Raw genomic sequence first — 21644 nt, forward strand, 5'->3', positions numbered from 1 at the left:
TCATTTTGGTTCTACCTTTATTTGAAGCCAGTTGTACAAATATACTGCATCTATGTCTGCTACTGCTGCAAAGTGTATAACATTGTAAGCCGATACCTAAGTACATTCACATGTACACGTTTGAGTAGAATACTTGTCAGTAGACAGCCTAATTACCAAAAGCTTTGACAATCATCACTCTCGATAGATTCATCACAAAAAACTACCAACTCTCAACAAATAGTCTTTTTACAATTCTTTCCACTCTGGAACATTACCATGATTACTTGAATACAAAAACTCTATGAGTTACAAGACAGTTGATCAATACCATATTTGAATACATGATACTTTTTATGGATAGCAACTTCTTTTATTCTTTGTATGCCATGATGTTTCAGAGCTACTTCTTGCTCCTTCATCAGGTGAATACCTATAAAAGACTTTATATCAAATTTAGTGAAAGAATTGTCACTCAGGCCACTACAACTGATAACTTGTTCATCAGAATCAAAATAAATAAATTACAATGTGTCTGTTAATTTGGGATTACGGTCATAAGGTTTTAGTGTATTACAAAACACAATCACAACTAGTGTCAAGAAAACTTAATTAAACCCCAAACATCAATCAATAGTCAAGTTAAAAAGTGCTAATAAAATGACAGTTGCAGTAGTAGCTTCTAATCGTTTTCCAGGGATTATATGAAAAAAAAAGGTTTCCCCTACACTGGGGAGGTTTGTGGTTCAATCCTCAGGTGGTACCTGTTATTACTCTGCTTGGTGCCCAGCTTTATGGGGCTCAAACAAGGAATGGTTGCCTTGGAGTCTCCGACCTTGGATAATATCTTATACAGACCTCCGTCTCCGACCTTGGATTCCCTAGATGTAAAATGATGGTACTTGTTGTTACCCTATCTGGTGCTCAGCTTTATGGGGCTCAAACAAGGAATGGTTGGCTTGGAGTCAGAATACTGTGACTGTGTGGGGTATCCATGTTAAAATGCAGCATGGTATCTCAGTGGGATAGCACTATAAAACCGACATTAGTCCGGACAAGTACAAGCAGCCACACACACACAGAGACACAGCTTTCACGTTAGTATGTAAGTGCAATAATCTTGAAAGCAATGTTAAACCCCATTTCGCCTCACCCACAACCTTCTGATCAGAGATGGCAACTCTACGTACACATTACGACTACCTAAGTGAAAGCATACTAAGTATGTACCACAGCTCAGTGAGTGAGTGAGTTCAACGCCGCTTTTAACAGAATTCCAGTTAAATCACGGCATGTCAGCTTAATGTGGGAAGGAAGCCTGAAGTGATGCAGGTCTCAGATATTTACCACTTCAGTGAAACCAAAGCGCACAGGTGTGGTGCTGACAAACCTAAAAACATAATTGGAGCGAACTGGGATTCGAACCCACAATCACAGGTTTCTGGGGCGTCCAAGGGATGAAACTCTGCACAGCGAATCGCGGCGCCTTAGATGACTGGGCCAGCTGTGCCCCCCTCACAGCTCAGAAGGATATTGACATTCTGTCTCTATTTTCAGGAACAGTTTGTCATTTCAACCAAATAATAAAACCGACTCCAAGCTCTTGTACTTCAACTCTGTGAACAAATAATCAGTTTGTCTTGGCCTTAAGTACACGCACTGACTTAGACTTGTAGCACTGTGGCTGTATACAACCATCAGCACATTGTATAGTTGATACTGTCATACATGTAACATAATATGAAACATGAATACAAGAGAATAACCAGTTTAGATTTTCTTCCGAAACAGATTCCATTTGGCATAAAGGCCAAAATTACTGCGAAAATATATGAATGGACCACTGAAAATCAGTGATGACACCAGGTGTTTGCGAAAAGGGTAAGCATGTGCTGCCAGTAGCACCCTCCATTCACATGTAAGTATTTATTACAGAAGTACAGCTATGCTTCAAGCCATAGTGAAATTATGTGAGTGAGTGAGTGAGTGAGTGAGTGAGTGAGTGAGTGAGTGAGTGAGTGAGCGAGTTGGGTTTAACGCCGCTTTTAACAGTATTCCAGTTATATCGCGGCGTGTCAGCTTAATGTGGGAGGAAAGCCCGAAGTGATGCAGGTCTCGGAAGTTTACCACTTCGGTGAAACCCACGAGCACGGGTATGGTGCTGAGAAACCTAGAAACATAACTGGGGTGAACCGGGATTCGAACCCACAATCATAGGTTTCTGACATGCCCAAGGGATGCAACTCTGCACAGCGAATTGCGGCACCTTAGACAACTGGGCCACCTGTGTCCCCTATAAAATTAGATACTGATACATCTTCGGAGTCTTGTTTGAAATGTGCCATTCATTATTTCTTTTGTACTTTGGTAACTCTTTTCACATTGTCAGTCATTTGTTCATTTGTTTATGTGACAAAATAACAACTAAAGTTGACAAGGTAAATAGTGAGTGAGTGAATATGGTTTTAAGCCGCTTTCAGCAATATTCCAGCAATATCACGGCGGGGGACACCAGAAATGGGCTTCACACATTTTATCCATGTTGGGAATCGAACCCGGGTCTTCGGCGTGACGAGCGAACGCTTTAACCACTGGGCTACCCGACCGCCCCGAAAAGGTAAATAGAGTACCGGTAATGCTATTTCTGTCATAATCCCATAACAAGGAGCTCAAGAAGTTCTTCTCCAAGGCATTCAACAAACAAGGTAAAATGTCCTGCACACTTTAAACAGTCAAGTAGTAATCAAATCAGTATATAATATCATGACAAGCAGTATAACTACCAACCTCGACACACAGGGTGTATTTATACCCATATTACTCTGATTATCAGCCTGGGCCTGCTTCTTGTAGGGGAGGACAGAAATTTGATTCAGTTCTCATTCACACAAAAAACTTTCTCCATATAACTTATCATACTGATTTATTGTCATAGGCTTGTAGTACAATGTTTGTACAATAGTTGTAGTTAATAGTTGTACTTAATACATGTTTTCTTAACTACTGGACTTAAATGCTGTTTGACTTAAAATATTATGACAAAGTTCTTGTTTGATCTGTTATTTTAAAAGCTTTCATTCAACTTTTTCTACTTTTTTTCAAGTACCGTCTTGTTCTGACCAGGATCCAAAAGCAACAAGGAATTGTTTTCATCAGATAATACGGAAATTAACACAACCCTGGTGTCTTCAAGTGGTTCAACCTGAGCAATAGAGCATAGATATAAAATCATAGATGTAAAAAAGACACATTCCCAAAATACAAATAACTTATAATCTGAAATATTAAATAATAACTATAAAAATGATATATTGAATACACAGACATGTTATAGAACAAAAATATCACAGAGGGGCACACAGAATTTAGTGACAATTAACTAATGCCAGACATCAAAAGAGATCAGATATACCTGCGCAAAGTAAATGCATATTTGATTTTTACTCTAAATCTTTGATAGTAAGTAATATCTTCTCTTTGTATTTAAATTACAATAAATAAACAAAAGCACAAATTTACCAACTGTACAGGAAAATATTGCTATGTGTCTTTGACAATATATTAATATTTGTTTACAAATCAATTACAGATCAGACCAAAATATACACTAATGCATCACAGCATATTAACAGCATGCAAGTAAATAGTAAGAGAGATGATCTATGGATGTCAAAATCTGTATTATGAGGAACACAATGTTTCAGAGTATATGCCTACTCCTTCATCAGGTAAATCAGTGTATGCCTAGTCCTTCATCAGGTACAACAGCGTATGCCTAGTCCTTCATCAGGTAATCAGCATATGCCTACTCCTTCATCAGGTAAAACAGTATATGCCTACTCCTTCATCAGGTAAATCAGTGTATGCCTAGTTCTTCATCAGGTACAACAGTGTATGCCTACTCCTTCATCAGGTAAACCAGTGTATGCCTACACCATCATCAGGTAAAACAGTGTATGCCTACTCCTTCATCAGGTAAATCAGTGTATGCCTACTCCTTCATCAGGTAAACCAGTGTATGCCTACTCCTTCATCAGGTAAACCAGTGTATGCCTACTCCTTCATCAGGTAAACCAGTGTATGCCTACTCCTTCATCAGGTAAACCAGTGTATGCCTACACCATCATCAGGTAAAACAGTGTATGCCTACTCCTTCATCAGGTAAATCAGTGTATGCCTAGTTCTTCATCAGGTACAACAGTGTATGCCTACTCCATCAGGTAAACCAGTGTATGCCTACTCCTTCATCAGGTAAACCAGTGTATGCCTACTCCTTCATCAGGTAAACCAGTGTATGCCTACTCCTTCATCAGGTAAATCAGTGTATGCCTACTCCTTCATTCACCTGATGAAGGAGTAAGCATATACTCCGAAATGTTGTGTTCTTCATAATAAAGAAGTTGACATCCATGAATTCTCTCTCTTATGTGTATCAGTTCTAAATGCCATTCAAAGACTTGCTAGTAAATAGTGTTAAAGTACCATAACAATGAACAATTCGTAACATTCTAATGTCATTCCAGTAACTGAAAGTATTTTCCACATTCGCCTGTAACAAAGTATCAAAAGTTCTTAACACAGAACCAGAACAATAGTAAAAGACTTTACAACATAATCACCAAGTTTTGATTACTATTAAACACCATTGTGTCCGGTGAGAAAAGATTTGAGCTTTCACATCGATCGCAACACAACACAACACAACACAAAATATATTAACTATCAAATTAGGAGTCAATTTGGTCAGGCCAGGGCCCACTTGCACAAATTGATCTCAGCACAAAGATGATCCTAACTCCTACACTTTTACATAGGTTTACGATAGCTGTAGCGCTAAGATCGCTTTGTGCAAGTGGGCCCTGGATTCCAGTCCCACACTGGAAGCACCTGCACTCAGGCTTTAGTGAGTGAGTGAGTGGGCGAGTGAGTGAGTGAGTTTGGTTTTATGCCGCTTTTAGCAATATTCCAGCAATATCACGGCGGAGGACATCGGAAATGGGCTTTACATATTGTACCCTTGTGGGAATTGAACCCGGGTCTTTGGTGTGACGAGCGAACGCTTTAACCACTAGGCTACCCGACCCCCCCTTGAGACATTAGCATGGAATACATCACTGGGAGTGAGTCAGTATGGTTTTACGTCGCTTTTACCAATATTCCAGCAATATCACAGCATGGGACACCAGAAGTAGTCTTCACACTTTGTACCCATGTGGGAATTGAACCCGGGTCTTTGGTGTGACGAGCAAACGCATTAACCACTAGGCTACCCCACTGCCCCTAAATAAATCACTGCTTGGAGAGGATGTCTGAATTTCTTTTTTCCATTTTTTTCATAGAATACATCCTTGATTGGAGAGAAAGCATTAATTTTTTATATTTTTAATAAAAATGGTCATACAAATCAAAATTTCTAGCACAGAAAATTCGAATTGTCTATTGTTATAGGGTTCAATCCATGATATGTTGACACGTAATCTAATGTAATATATCTAATTGAGCAATCCACACATTAGGATTGTCTAACCCACTCTCAGCTGTGAGGAGACAGGTGACTGAGTATTGGCTTTATTTTGGTTATTTTTAGTTTTTGTTGGGTATAATATATTTACGGCCTTGGGTCCAGTCTGAAGGGCATCCTAAACCAATGAGTGAACTATTTAAAAAAATCCTGCTCAAAAAGCTGTTCTAGTGACTTCTGAGTGTTATATGAAGAAAAGCTGGCCCAAGCGTCTCATAAACAGCGATACGCAGGTCTAAGCTACAGTACATCAATCACTTCAGTCAGTTCACGTATATGTGCTGCTTGCATTGATCATCAGATGAGAATCCTTTGGAAACGCAGGTAGGCAAGCTGAAAAGGCCTTACTGGATAATACGCACAGTGTTGCTAATATAATACTTTACTAATTTTTTACATTTTTCATGAGTATTTGTATGCAGGCAACTCAAAATTAATTGGGTTGTGGTGATATATTTTGCATACCGTATTCAACGTAATAATCGCCCCGCTCAAATAAGCGCCCACAGCGATATTTGCTAATATATTGGCTAGTGAACAACCCCAATTAACACCCTTCCCATTGATCAATATATACAAGATTTATTTATTTGTGTATAATACGCACTTGTGTGTTATATGCACCCTTAATATGCACTTTTCTTTTGTAACATTTCAGGCTGTCAGGATAAACCACTAAATTTATGATCTTTCAACTCTGTTTTTTTTCCACCAAAATTTTATTCTAATACAAGCCTTCTGTTTCTAATTTTAAAAGCACCCTGGGCGCTTATTACATCGAATAGGGTATTTCTACAAATACACAACTTACCTGGAGCTATAATATAGGGATTGAACATCAAAGAAATAACTATTTATTTAAACAAAATATATACTTTTTAAAAAATCTCAAAGCTTGTGAAAATGATCATAAAATGACTTTTCCCTATATATGTTAATATTTTTTAAATATTCTTAATTTTTACTTTGATATCATCCACGACAAAACAATTATCAAATCACCCAATATAGCAAACATAGTAAATATGCAAACATGCACATAAGCATCATAAAGATTTATGCATGCAATACATTTTTAGAATAATTCTAACAAATTCTATTCACAACCCGAACCATTTTTGATAATCTGTCAAAGTATTATGCATCGAATTGAAAACATCATTTACAAGCTCATAAACTAAATGTTCATATCCAATCCATTTATTACTGATAAAAGTTTATTGCCTTGGTTACTTGGTAGAAAACTCCAGCAACGGAAACCAGAGGAAGTTGAAAGTGACGGCAATTGCTTCCTGAACAGCTGACATGTACTTGTCGTCATCCTCGTCAACATGCATCATGATTGGCAGCGTGCGATTGGTTGCTTTCAAAGAAGACAGTTTTAATTTGGGGACAGTTCCGCCGAGGTTATCTGTCAGTGACCCTCTATACTGCACCATGTCCCCGATCTCCAGAGCAAGAACCGTTTCCTTGAAATTATCGCCAGCTTCTATTTTGATGTTCTGATCCCCAGTAAGCATGAGAATTTCGAAAGTGTACACATTGTGGTTCTTAACATGGCATGAATGTCCGAGTCCACGCATGATAACGCAGAAACTGTAACCCTTCTTACTGAGCAGTTTCCGGTCACACTGCGGAAATGGCTGCCCATACATGCAATATAAAGGCTTCGCTACGAAAGAGGGAAGAGTGCCAATGACGCTTTCGGCTGTATTCTCAATTTTTACAACGGTCACACCTTCAACCGTTCCAGTCCATGTAATTTTTGTACCAATGAGATGGCTGCAAGTAATTTGCTGCGGGACATCATTTACCACTTTTTCTCGGAAACATAAAGAAGTGTAATTTTCGTACGACAGTTCAACAGGGACCTCTTTCTTCCATGCAGGAATTCTGACAAAAATCAGTGGCACCAAAGCTAGAATGGCAAACACAACCATGATGACCTTTTTGGCAATTCCAAACTTGGCATCAAATTTTTTTCCAAAGATTTTCTTGGTCTGGGTCATGAGAATCGGTACAGCAAGAAGGACAACAGTCACAACGATCTTCCCAAGCATCTCTGTCTGGAAGGCTTTGTAGACGACGAAGATGAACATCACAGCAACTCCGACGAGGCTGAGTGGGACTAGCACAGGGAGAAGCATGTAGCCAATGGTGGCCCGAGCTAGCCCCATCCAGGAGGTGAAAGGGAAGGTCGAGGTCAGGATGTTGAACCAGAAATAACAGACAAGATGGGGGATTAGGACTCGGTATGTTCCTTCCCACGACTTCCGAGTGGCCATTCGAACAAAGAACAAGGGGATTATTGCATATGCTACTGAGGGAATACTGACATTAAAGGTAATACCCACACCAGTGTCCAAAGCGATGAATGGATCTGTGAGGAACCCGATAATCTGTTTAAGTAACGGCACTGATGGGAAGTTGTGTAGAAACACAGGCAGTGAGGACAGCAGGTTGGCGAACAGCGCGAAGAAGGTCAGCTTGTCATGGTGGTCGCTGAGGCTGAAGAAACATAATCCGGTCATGACGAAGGAAATGACTGTAATCTCGGCACAAGGAACGTAGGATTTGTTGCAAAGCGAGAAACTCGCGATAACGAGCGGCAGGTTGCAAAAGAAGACGATGTAAGGAGTGAGTGAGTTCCAGGTGAACTGAGACTCTGTTTTGTCGAGATCTATGGTCACGTCGAGTTCTTTGAGAACACCAGCCAGAGTTGCAGCATCGTTCTGCTTCTTCTTCTTGTAGAACATCTGCAAGGTGCAGACGATGATGGCAGCGAAGGAGAGGTAGAAGATGAAGAGCGGGATGAAGAAGAACATGAAGTCAGGAGTGATGAAGCTGTAGACAAAGAGCAGGCCAAGGACGTACAGCTGATTGGTGGGAATGAGGGACACAACCCAGTTCAGCCCCTCCTGGGAGGAGTATTCCAATGCCTGGTCCATCACGGAAGAAAAGGTCTGTCGGGGGTAGCGGTAGATCTGCAACACAAACAATGATCATCTCATCAGATGCTCCTTTCAATGCCATAAATTAACCTTTTAATTTTCCACCTGAAATAATATACCCTTTGACATTTTCTAATTCAACCCTGTTTTTGGAATTCCTTGATTTGTTTTTGCTCTCATCAAAATATGCTTTGTAGCTCACCTGAATATTTTCTGGACTATTTTCAACATAATACCATATAAATAAAGTTATAAGAAACAACAGTAAAGAATGTGCAGAAAGAAACAAAGTTTCTTTGCAACAGTCATTGATACCTATTAACACATGATTTAATGACTTTACACTACACACTCATAGATGAGTGTGAGTGAGTGAGTTAGGTTTAACGCTGCTTTTAACAGTATTACAGTTATATCGCAGCGTGTCAGCTTAATGTGGGAGGAAAGCCCAAAGTGATGCAGGTCTGGGACGTTTACTACTTCGGTGAAACCCACGAGCAAGGGTATGGTGCTGACAAACCTAGAAACATAATTGGGGCGAACCGGGATTCGAACCCACAATCATTGGTTTCTGACATGCCCAAGGGACGCAACTCTGCACAGTGAATCGCGGCGCATTAGACGACTTGGCCACCCGTGCCCCCGACTCATAGATAAATAATTGGCCATGGAAAGGGTAAAACATGAATACTAACATGTAAACAACATTGTGACAACACTAAGATAAGGTTAAAACGACCACATATGACACTAAGATGAGGTTAAATCATCCATATATGACACTAAGATGAGGTTAAAATGACCATTTATGACACTAAGATGAGGTTAGAACCATATATGACACTAAGAGAAGGTTAAAACGACCATACATGACATTAAGATGAGGTTAAAATAACCATTTATGACACTAAGATGAGGTTAAAACAACCATATGACACTAAGATGAGGTTAAAATGACCATTTATGACACTAAGATGAGGTTAGAACGACCATATATGACATTAAGATGAGGTTAAAAACGACAAATTATGACACTAAGAGAAGGTTAAAAACGACCATATATCACACGAAGATGTTAAAGACGAGCACGTATGGCAAAAAGACAAGGTAAACACGACCTCATACGTCATGAAGATGTTAAAAAAGCCCATGGATGACAATAAGAGGAGGTTAAAAACAACCATGTTTGACACTAAGATGTACAAAAAGCCCATGGACGACAATAAGATGTTAAAAACAACATTGTACGACAACAAAATGAGGTTAGATGTTAAAAATGACCATGTATGACACCAAGATGTCAAAACAACCATATATGACCATTAATGACACCATAAATGTCAATGAGATGATGCAGTATTATATTGGTCAACTGTTCATGAATTCCACCTGGTGCCACCTGAATAGGATCGCTCCACAAACATTCAATCAAACTGTCATAAAAATATGGAACTCAGCATTATCAAGTTGATTTTTGTGTCATTTACTGAGCACACATGTAGTGTTGTGACAGGTGTGCTGACTCAGCGTTGCTCCCCGTGTGCAACAGTGTCACCATGACACTCTGACTCATCCCTGGAGACAGGTACATGTATAAACAATTCAGCCTTGCGGAACTGCCCAATAGTTAAGATATCATAAGGACCAGTACAAATTGGCCATTTATAAGGGTTTTGCTATATGTTATCATTGTAACAATCTCATTAAAATCAGATCTTAGTTCTCGCTACCGCTAAACAAAGATCTGAGGACATCCCATTACGGGTCACGTCAGACCGACCTTGCGCGAAATTGACCGACCAATGGAATGACCAATCAGAAAGCAGCTTTCTCGTGCTTTACGGCACTAATTTCAAATTGGTGACTACACTTCGAAACATAGTTTGACAAACACTCGATTACAAATTTGAAACCTGAACAAAAGAACATTCTGGTATGGCTAATAGATGGTCTAGATTGTATGGATTCAGTTGTTAAACCCGTAACTATCGTTCGGAGTTAAAGTTTTCGAGGTTGCATGAATAGAAATCACATTCCGACGGTTACTTTCATAATCTGGTAAGCGATTCTCTGATTGGTCGGAAGAATGGTCGTTCTGACGTGACTCGTAATGGGATGTCTTCAGATCTTTGTTTAGCGGTAGCGAGAACTGAGGTCTGATTTTCATGAGATTGTCATTGTAAGGACTACTGGACTAAAAATATTAGTTTCTACCCCTAAACACACTTCTATAGCCTGATACACACAATACATACACCTGTTATTCCATTGCAGAAACAATATGTTGACATTTAATTGTCAAATTACAACAAATATTACTTATAACGAGTCAGAGTACGGCAGTTATGATATATGTATCCATTTTCTGTCAACTAAGGAGCATTTATAGGTGTCAATAGCGGTGATATGAGCGTGGTTGCTGTAAATATCGGTGAGTTGGTAGAGCGGACCTTATGGAACAGAGCAAATTGAAGTTGTAAGTACTGGAGTGACACCGAAATTAATGTAAATATTATTGAATGAAAGTAGATTACGTAAATTACAAACATATCCAGATATACATTTAAACACTTTTTATAACAGATGGTGCAACGACAGGATTATTTTGCGTAATTCAAAACGGATTGTTGATATTCTATTTCCGATGTCAGACCATGACGAGACGTAGTTTAAGGTTGGGGGTAGGGCTTATCTACCACTTATAACAGTCTGATACAGATTTCAAGGACCAAGTTAATACCTCGGCCTACCTATGAGAACGGCTTTTCTACAGTCATATACTGTACAGTCAAACCTCATTATGTCGAACTTGATATGTCGAACCCCTGGTTGTCTCGAACTCAATTGGGAGTCCCAAGTATCCAAATTAACAAAAAGTGTTCCCGATGTCTTGAGTCCCGGATAACTAGAACTGTTTTTCTGGTCCCCATGAGTTTGGCACAATGAGGTTTGACTGTATATATAAAACTTTAACATAATTTAACAATAAAAATACTTGGAATATACACATTGGACGATACTCATGTCCAACTAGTTATACAGATAAAGCTGTGAGCACATGCAATGGCATGTTGTCTGTCGTCAATCTGTTCAATTTACCATTGTCATTGCATTTTGCATTTTCAACATGTCCCCTGAGATGGCAAGGCCTATAGGGCTGGAACTAAGCAAGAATGAGTGAGTGAGTGAGTTGGGTTTAACGCCGCTTATAACAGTATTCCAGTTATAACACGGCATGTCAGCTTAATGTGGGATGAAAGTCAGAAATGATGCAGGTCTCAAACGTTTACCACTTCGGTGAAACCTGCGAGCATGGGTATGGTGCTGACAAACCTAGAAACATAATCAGGGCGAACCGGGATTCGAACCCACAATCATAGGTTTCTGGCGTGCCCAAGGGACGCAACTCTGCACACAAATTGCGGCGCCTTAGACGACTGGGCCACCCATGCCCCCTAGCAAGAATGATCCCAAGTATGGTGTCTCTATGCTCACAGAAGTTTATAGCCAACACTGAGGTGTTTGGTTAGTTGTCCATCTGTGTACACAGCAATCCATGAAGACAATAACCAATAGTAACGACATTTTAAGTTATTTACACAATATATTTGTGAGGGTGCCAACCCCCTTTTGATACGCCGAATGTTGAGTGCTGTTAAGTGGTATTCCAGATGCTGGAGTGCAGTTTCCTGTAGCCCATGAAATGTTTATCTGGTTCGCAGTAGCCAATATTATTTTAATGTTGAAGTTTATTTTTTGTCTTTTTTTCTCTTGCAAAGAGTGACAAATCAGTATATTATTATATACTTTAGCATGTAAGACTGAATTTTCAGAAAAAAGAGATAGTTTCATTGCAGTGAACATAATGCTTGATATTTCACTGCAGTGAATATAACACTTTGACGGAACTATTGTCATACAAGAGTTACCTCCCCTAAAATTGTCTCCCTTTATCGTAAGTGTCAAGCCCATACACAAACGTGGATTTTGTATAAAATCATATAGAAATGTATAATAAACAATTTTCATGACCCTAAATATGTTTTTATACTTTTGCAACACGAAACTACTTTTTAAGTCGCAAATACAAGGGCTCTTGAACCGTCCCTGTGTGTTAGGTAAGGACAATTAATTTACTTTTCAAGGTTTGACATTTGTAATGAAATAATTTAATTTTCCGGTAGACAACTACATAAAAGGTATATAATAAAAAGGATATTCCATGTGTCTTGTGAAATATCATATTTCTCTCATCTCCAGATATTTTCAAAATATCTACAACGAAATGCTGAAATCACTAATTAATCAGTCTCGTTAATCCGGCACAGTGATCAGTGTACTCCGTGGTCATCTGCCCGCGAGTACACAGCCCTGTGTTTTGATGCGAGACGAGTCGGCGAGTAGCTGCATATTTCAACGGCTGCAGAGATAAACTTGCTTAACAATAAACAATTACTGCTTTAAATAAACAAAACAGGATTAATCACAAGCCTAGATTACCTCAATCTCATTAAAATCGGATACAAGTTCTCGCTTCTGCTGAGGACATCCCATTACAGGTCACGTCAGAACGACCTTTCGCGAACTTTGACCGACCAATGAAATTATTAACAGGAAGTCGACATTAGCCACTAAGAAAGCAGGTTTCTTAAGTATTGCGGCACCGGTTTCAAAATTTTCATTTTCCTACATGTTCGTATCGTTATCTATCGTGTAGTTGTCCAATTTTCGATCATGAACGTTGATACTACCTAATTAAATTAATCCGACATACTCATTAATCTGACATAATCATATGCAACCAACAATGTCGGATTAACGGGACTTGACTGTATTGTTGTATTTAAGATCTATCTGTCATATATGGTCATTTCTAACCATTTTTAACCTCATCTTAGTGCCATAAATGGTCGCTACAACCGTCATATTGTGTGCATCCTTGCGTTTTTCTACCATTAGTCCAACTTATAGTACCGGAAGTAATTGTCATATTGTCTTACCTTTGTCACATATCCGGCCGATTCGTATGACACGTTGGTGTCGGCTAGCTCCTCTGTGGTCAAGGTCACGGTCCCTTGAATTTTCTTCGAAAGCATCTTCACAAATTCATTCTCAGATATTTCTTTGCCGATTTTCCTACCTGTGTAGTAAACGGATTTGGAATATAGTGAACATCTGAGGTGTGAAAATGGCACAGGATGAGAAAGAGAATGAGATACTGATGACAGTGGTCAAGGGGATAATTAATGTAGGCCAAGAATATAAAATACTGGAGTTTCAGCTGATGTAGGCCAAGAATATAAATACTGGAGTTTCAGCTGATGTAGGCCAAGAATATAAATACTGGAGTTTCAGCTGATGTCGGCCAAGAATATAAATACTGGAGTTTCAGCTGATGTAGGCCAAAAATATAAATACTGGAGTTTCAGCTGATGTAGGCCAAGAATATAAAAACTGGAGTTTCAGCTGATATAGGCCAAGAATATAAACACTGGAGTTTCAGCTGATGTAGGCCAAGAATATAAACACTGGAGTTTCAGCTGATGTAGGCCAAGAATATAAATACTGGAGTTTCAGCTGATGTAGGCCAAGAATATAAATACTGGAGTTTCAGCTGATATAGGCCAAGAATATAAACACTGGAGTTTCAGCTGATGTAGGCCAAGAATATAAAAACTGGAGTTTCAGCTGATATAGGCCAAGAATATAAACACTGGAGTTTCAGCTGATGTAGGCCAAGAATATAAACACTGGAGTTTCAGCTGATATAGGCCAAGAATATAAATACTGGAGTTTCAGCTGATGTAGGCCAAGAATATAAACACTGGAGTTTCAGCTGATGTAGGTCAAGAATATAAACATTTGAGTTTCAGCTGATATAGGCCAATTAATTTAAATAGATACCCCAGAGTAAAAACTCAATTGCTCAAAAGGTTATCTGGAGCCCTGCTGTTCCCCCTACCTGCAGCCATCAGCAGCCTCTGCTCCTTCACCTTCCCGGTGACGCCTTTAATGGCGTCCATGTACTCATCCTTCGAGAGAGCCTCCTTGTGTGTCGTGTTGATTCTCTGGAACAAGCTGCGAGCCGCATAGCGGATCTTCTTCTCATAGGACGACGTCTTCAGGCACCATGTGATGTCATTGGCATCCCTCTCGTTGATGCCTGCAGAATCACAACGTCATCAGCAAACTTATAACAATTGTAAGTTGGTTGGTTGGTTTGTTGTTTAACGCCGCACTCAGCAATATTCCAGCTATATGACGGCGGTCTGTAAATAATCAAGTCTGGACCAGACAATCCAGTGATTAATATCATGAGCATCGATCCACGCAATTGGGATTGATGACATGCATCAATCAAGTCAGAGAGCCTGACCACCCGATCCTGTTAGTCGCCTTTTACGACAAGCATAGTCGCCTTTTACGGCAAGCATGGGTTGCTGAAGACCTATTCTACCCCGGATCTTCACGGGTCTAACAATTGTAAGGGCTAAAGAAGTAGCTGTCAGTCCAACCTACCAGAATCTTATGCGGGTTTCCAGATTATCTGTCCTGTCCACACTGTTACACATATTATATGTTATGTGTCCTTAGGTAAGTGGCTTTATTTGAAAAAAGGTTTGTATACTTTGCATGGGGTACTAAGGGCCTATTCAGACCCATACGACACAGGTTAACAGTACGTTAGACTAACATTTAGTCCCAGAAATAAACTTATGTTATCAAAAAATAAATATCTACAAAATAACATCCAAAAGGAGCCCAGAGCAATGCTTAGAGCTGTGGCAATCTAGACTTGCCAAATCATTCTAGACTTGATTTGGCTCCTTTTTTAATTTATTCTCTAGGGTCTGGGAGACAGGATGTGAAAAGGTGGAAATACACTATGCCTCAACATTGTACACATTTTACACTTGAAACTGCAAATTATTTTCTTTCCATGGCTTATATCTCTTTCTTATTCTGACAACACATTTTGGGCCTACACATCAAGCAAATGATTTGAAATATCTAACAGTGTTTACAACACCCAAACAAGTTTACAAAAGATGAACACTTATACCACAGGATCATTTATTCTAAGAATAATCTGATCTATTTTTAGCTAATACCCATGTTCAGTGAGCTTTTGCTTAATCCAAGATTATTTTGCACAGTGGGAAGTAAATGTAGACATGGTCATATTTGGGTATCACCACTCCCTCAAAATTCAAATTCAAACAGAAATTGAAAATAAGTTCTTGTTCTTTACATTATTTCATCATGTTCATTGTAGCATACCCACGTGAGGGTATTAAATCTTACCAGGCAGACTCCTGTTGACACAACTCTGCAGCAGCTCTGTTGCCTCCTCACTACCCTGTTTGGAGGCTCGAAGCAGCCAATCAAGAGCCAGGCCTCCATTGCGGTCCCTCTCTATATCCGAGTCGGCCAGAGACAGGAAGTGTTTTCCCAGCTTCAGCTGATGCTCCTCGGAGCCCTTGTTAGCATCAGACTCCCAGGACCGAATCACCTCCGGATCTGCGGAGTAGGGCCATCATGTGAGGAGGCAGGACATGTTGTGTGATGTACCCCAGCCATCACTGACTATCAGTGGTACCACAGCCATATCCAGAGTCCGAAATAATTTAAAAACCCGTCAAGACAGTTGGGCAGGTGACCCCAAAGTGTTGCCTGCCCATCTTCAAAGTTACCTGCCTGCATTCAGGTATTATAAATATTAAAAAATCACAAGAACTAAGAGACAAATCATGTCTTAATTCAATTGAAATATTGCGAACAATTACTTGAGAATCTACAATGAATACATAAATAGTCTTAACATTATCTGCCAGACAGTCGGGCAGGTGGAGGAAAATTTCATGCTGCCCGACAGAAAAGTCACAAGCCAGGCAGGCAGGCAGGCAGACATTTCGGACACTGGTCATATCTCACAACTATGTCATAGATGTATCACACAGCCATATCACACGTACATATCACACTCACAGATGTATGACAGCCATAATCGCCTTTCATGGCAAGCATGGGTTGCTGAAGACCTATTCTACCCCGGATCTTCACGGGTCGACATCTATGTCACAGATGTATCACAGCAATATCACAATCACAGCTATGTAAAGGATATCTGATGTGTACACAAGGACAAGTACTTCAGATCTATAATGTCCACTGCGCCCAACTGCACATGTCCTCAAGGACAGAAGACTGGCCTGACAAGTTTATTTGTAGCAGGACGTGGAGTCATCCCACAGATGACATCCTTACCTTGTCAGCTTGCTGACGGGGTTAACCTCTTTGGTCATGTGGACAAGGCGTCCGATGTGTGATCAGAAGGTCCGTGGTTCAAATCCCATCACGGGACTCTGAAATTTTATGGCCACTACATATTAACAACGAGCTTGGATATATACAGGAACAAGGACTCACTGACTGGGGGCTCCTCCTTCTCTGCTTGTGGCACAGGCTTGTGCACAGGCTGTGGCACAGGATCTGCCACAGTCTTCACAGGAGGCTTTGGCTTGGGCTCTGGCACAGACTTCGGCTTAGGTTCTGATACAGGCTTAAACTTTGGTTCTGGCACAGACTTTGGCTTAAGTTCTGGCACAGATTTGGGTTTAGGCTCTGGCACTGACTTCGGCTTAGATTCTGGCACAGGGTTCAGCTTCGGCTTCGGCTCTTGTTCAGGTTTCGGTTTAGGTTCTGGTACAGGCTTGGGCACAGGTGCCGACACAGGCGCTACCACAGGCGCCACCACAGGTTCTGGTTTCCGTGCTGGTGTTGGCTCTGGTGCGGGTGCGGGTTCTGGTGCTGGTACCTGCTCTGGTTTTGATTCAGCCAACTTTGATGCTTCATCAGTTGACTCTGTAACATTAATCAGAGACAGATGATGGCATGACCCACACCTCCGTAATTAGTAATTCTGTCAAGTAATTCTACACAAACAAATAATCATTTTATGCTTAAGCAGTTTTATTCTGCTTGGCAGTAAAGAGGAATTAACTGAAACTAAGGAGTTACATTGTAAAAAAATGTTTTAACCTTCAATTAACCCTATAAATTTTATACTTCTTCTTTAACTTACATCCAATCTGAATGTGTGAGTTTGGTATGATAAAAAGTCTGCTTAATGATCGGTAGAGAGAGAGGTGAGATCAGGTTCTTCAATATCTGCTGATAAAATTCCCAGACACAGATAATGTTCCATGCTCCAAATATAACAGTAAGTTCAATTAAAATCATTTGCACATATAATTATATATCTTTTCCAACAAAATAAATAACTGGACTACAACCAAGAAGAATGCAGAATTAATAAATAATGGGTTAATGACATTTGGGTACATCGTTATGCAAGATTCACAGCATAATGTAACTGGCTTTATCAGGATTAAAATTATTTGGGCTTATATTGTGATAATTATTCTTTTCATGCTGTTTTTTGTCAAACCATTTAAGTATTTTGATTACAGAATGTTGATGCAATGAAGGCCAGACTTCAGTTATTTCTTTGTTCACAGATTCCCCTGTGAATGATCCTGGTGGATAGATGGGAAGAAAATGAAACAAAAGTAGACAATGAAGATTTGGAAAGGTTTTCTATGATGCCTCGTGTGCTGTGTATTTTATGCTGGATGTTTTTGTCTTGCAGATATTGTATTATTAGGGGTCAAGCAGGTCAACACATTTGTTCGGGGGGTTATGATTTTCTGAGATTATTTATTTTTCACTTTGCGTTATATTAATTGGCAGATGTGCCAATTACCAAAATAGTATCATCTTATATTAAATATATAAGTAGTGATTGAGTGAGTTTGGTTTTACGCCGCTTTTAGCAATATTCCAGCAATATCACGGCAGGGGACACCTGAAAATGGGCTTCACACTTTGTACCCATGGAATCGAACCTGGGTCTTTGGCGTGAAGAGCGAACGCTTTAACCACTAGGCTACCCGACCACCCCAAATATATAAGTAGACTTTGATCACCGGTAAGGAGCCTCTGAAGCAACTGTTTGGTTTTTTGTTGTTTAACGCTGCACTCAGCAATATTCCAGCCATATGATGGCAGTAGTAAATAATCAAGTGTGGACCAGACAATCCAGTGATCATGAGCATCGATCTACGCAAATGGGATGCAATGACATGCATCCAAATATATAAGTACACTTTGATCACAGGTAAGGCGCCTCTGAAGCAACTGTTTGTTTGTTTGTTGTTTAACGCCGCACTCAGCAATATTCCAGCCATATGACGGCAGTAGTAAATAATCAAGTGTGGACCAGACAATCCAGTGATCATGAGCATCGATCTACGCAAATGGGATGCAATGACATGCATCCACCTAGGCAGCGAGCCTGACCACCTGATCCTGTTAGTTGCCTCTTAAGACAAGCAAAGTCGCCTTTAACGTCAAGCAAAGTCGCCTTTTACGTCAAGCATGGGTTGCTGAAGGCATATTCTACCCTACATCTTCATGGGTCTGTGAAACAACTGATGGTCAGTAGACCTCCATATTGTCAGTAGTCTTCATCTTCCCGAGGCAAGAGAGTTAACTGACTATAAAAGTCCAGTTACCACCCTTGCCGAACTTGGCTAGTATTATGGAATTACATTTTGGCTGAACTAACGAGTCCAATCAAAATCGCGCACCGAAATCGAAATCCGGTTTGTACACTGTCATACAGATTTCGGTCGATTGCAGGATTTGCAAAGCATGTTCCCTGCCAACTCGTTGTCAGCAGATATTTTCCAAATGTTTTGATGTTTTAAATCAAGGTGCTCACATGATTTGATGCATTTTGCATTTTATCACAATATAGATCTTGATTGTCGATCAAATCGAACTGACCGGGCACCACCATTTTGTGTGAAGCAAACGCAAGTGATACGAGAGGTGGAATCTGATTGGTCCATAGGAGAGGCTTAGAAGGGACATAACTGGTTTTAGCCACTGGTGGCGCTACAATCGAGCCCAGTAATTCCAGCCTAGTTCGGAAAGGGTGGAAACTTGACTTTTAAAGTCAGTTAACTCTCTTGCCTCGGGAATATGGTAGTCTTAGGTCACAGGTCAGTCACTCTGTCTGCACTGAGATAATATGCCACTGAGCTATTCCATTCCATCAAAGTATTTACTGTAACAACTTTGACAGCTTAGCACCAGGGAAGTTCAAACATACAAGTTGTTAAAAATACCACACAATTTTGAACTGTGAGTGCAGCATGCTGTTATTGGCTGTGATGTTCTCAGCAGCTAAACATGAGTGAGTGAGTGAGTGGGTTCAACTCTGCTTTGAACAGTATTTCAGTTATATCACGGTGTGTCAGTTGCATGTGTAAGGAACGCCAAACTTGTGTGCAGGTCTCTGATGTTTACCACTTTGGTGAAACCCATGAGCATGGGTATGGTGCTGACAAACCTAGAAACATAATCATGGTGGACTGGAATTTGAAATCAAGATCATAGGTGTTTGGCATGCCCAAGGGACACCACTCTGCACAATGAGCTGTGGTGTCCTCGATGACTCAGCCACCTATGCCCCACAGTGAAGCATTAGAATTTAATTGGTTGAAGGTTGAAGAAGAATGCCTAACATTTCTGAGTAAATACCATTGTATGCCTAATACAAAACACACCTGGGCACCGAATTAAAGCATGAATGAATCAGTGGGGTAATGATAGGATTATAAAATGTAAACTAACAAAATTAAAAAATTGTCAAAGTTCACATAGGACCAACCATGTCTTGTTCAGCTCTGGTCAAGACAAAGCCATCCACTTAACTGACTAATTGATCATTGTCCATGTGCTAATATTTAATCAAACATTCGATTCTACTATCTCGACCTTTGGTGAGCTTATCATATTAGAGTAATGGGAGTTTATCTCAACCTGCTCTCAGAGGCTGATTTTCGGACTGAAGTCTGCAGCAAATGTAAAAAAAAATCCCAATTTGAATTAAAAATTCCCCAATTCCTCCAAATTTACAAATATAAGAAGAATAAAAACATACAATTTTAAACAATATTATAATATTTTCCAATTTTCCTGCAAAGTCATTGAGTTTGGAAATCTAGATAAATCACCAAGTAGAAGAAATTGTGAAAGTGACTTGGGATTTGTACAGGTGGCTAAAGTCACAGACTAAGTGTTGGATTTATAAAGACCTGTGTGAGTAAGTAGTGACATCCCCCACCATCCAGGCCCACCTGACCCCCACCATCTCAGCCCACCTGACCCCCACCATCCAGGCCCACCTGACCCCCACCAACTCAGCCCACCTGACCCTCACCATCCAGGCCCACGTGACCCCCACCATCCAGGCCCACCTGACCCCCACCATTCAGTCCCACCTAACCCCCACCATCAAGGCCCACCTGACCCCCACCATCCAGGCCCACCTGACCCCCACCATCTCAGCCCACCTGACCCCCACCATCTCAGCCCACCTCACCCCCACGACCCAGGCCCACCTGACCCCCACCATCAAGGCCCACCTGACCCCCACCATCCAGGCCCACCTGACCCCCACCATCTCAGCCCACCTGACCCCCACCATCTCAGCCCACCTCACCCCCACGACCCAGGCCCACCTGACCCCCACCATCCAGGCCCACCTGACCCCCACCATCCAGGCCCACCTGACCCTCACCATCCAGGCCCACCTGACCCCCACCATCCAGGCCCACCTGACCCCCACCATTCAGTCCCACCTAACCCCCACCATCAAGGCCCACCTGACCCCCACCATCCAGGCCCACCTGACCCCCACCATTCAGTCCCACCTAACCCCCACCATCAAGGCCCACCTGACCCCCACCATCCAGGCCCACCTGACCCCAACCATCCAATCCAGGCCCACCTGACCCCCCCCCCCCCCCCCCCATCCAGGCCCACTTGATCCCGACCATCAAGGCCCACATGACCCCACCATCCAGGCCCACCTGCTATCCAGGCCCACTTGACCCCCACTATCCAGGCCCACCTGACCCCCACCATCCAGGCCCACCTGACCCCCACCATCTCAGCCCACCTGACCCCCACCATCCAGGCCCACCTGACCCCTCACCATCCAGGCCCACCTGACCCCCACCATCCAGGCCCACCTGACCCCCACCATCCAATCCAGGCCCACCTGATCCCCACCATCTTGGCCCATCTGACCCCCACCATCCAGGCCCACATGACCCCCA

The 21644-nt window shown here is 41.2% G+C and overlaps 1 protein-coding gene across 4 annotated transcripts in view; it reads right to left on the minus strand.

The window, feature by feature from the left end:
• The window catches only part of LOC139464893 (wolframin-like), a 28595-nt gene continuing 6951 nt past the window's right edge, over positions 1-21644 (minus strand). For all 4 annotated transcript variants that reach the window (XM_071246471.1, XM_071246469.1, XM_071246470.1 and 1 more), the window contains 5 exons: positions 16882-17316; positions 15757-15972; positions 14414-14614; positions 13452-13591; positions 1-8484 (listed from right to left, as the gene is read on the minus strand). In XM_071246471.1, coding sequence (XP_071102572.1) covers positions 6730-8484; positions 13452-13591; positions 14414-14614; positions 15757-15972; positions 16882-17316 — 2747 coding nt within the window. In that variant the 3' untranslated portion in view covers positions 1-6729. The remainder of the gene's footprint in view (positions 8485-13451; positions 13592-14413; positions 14615-15756; positions 15973-16881; positions 17317-21644) is intronic.

Source organism: Haliotis cracherodii, unplaced genomic scaffold, assembly GCF_022045235.1.
Source record: "Haliotis cracherodii isolate W230 unplaced genomic scaffold, xgHalCrac1.p SCAF_17, whole genome shotgun sequence".
NCBI classification, from domain to species: Eukaryota; Metazoa; Mollusca; class Gastropoda; order Lepetellida; family Haliotidae; genus Haliotis; species Haliotis cracherodii.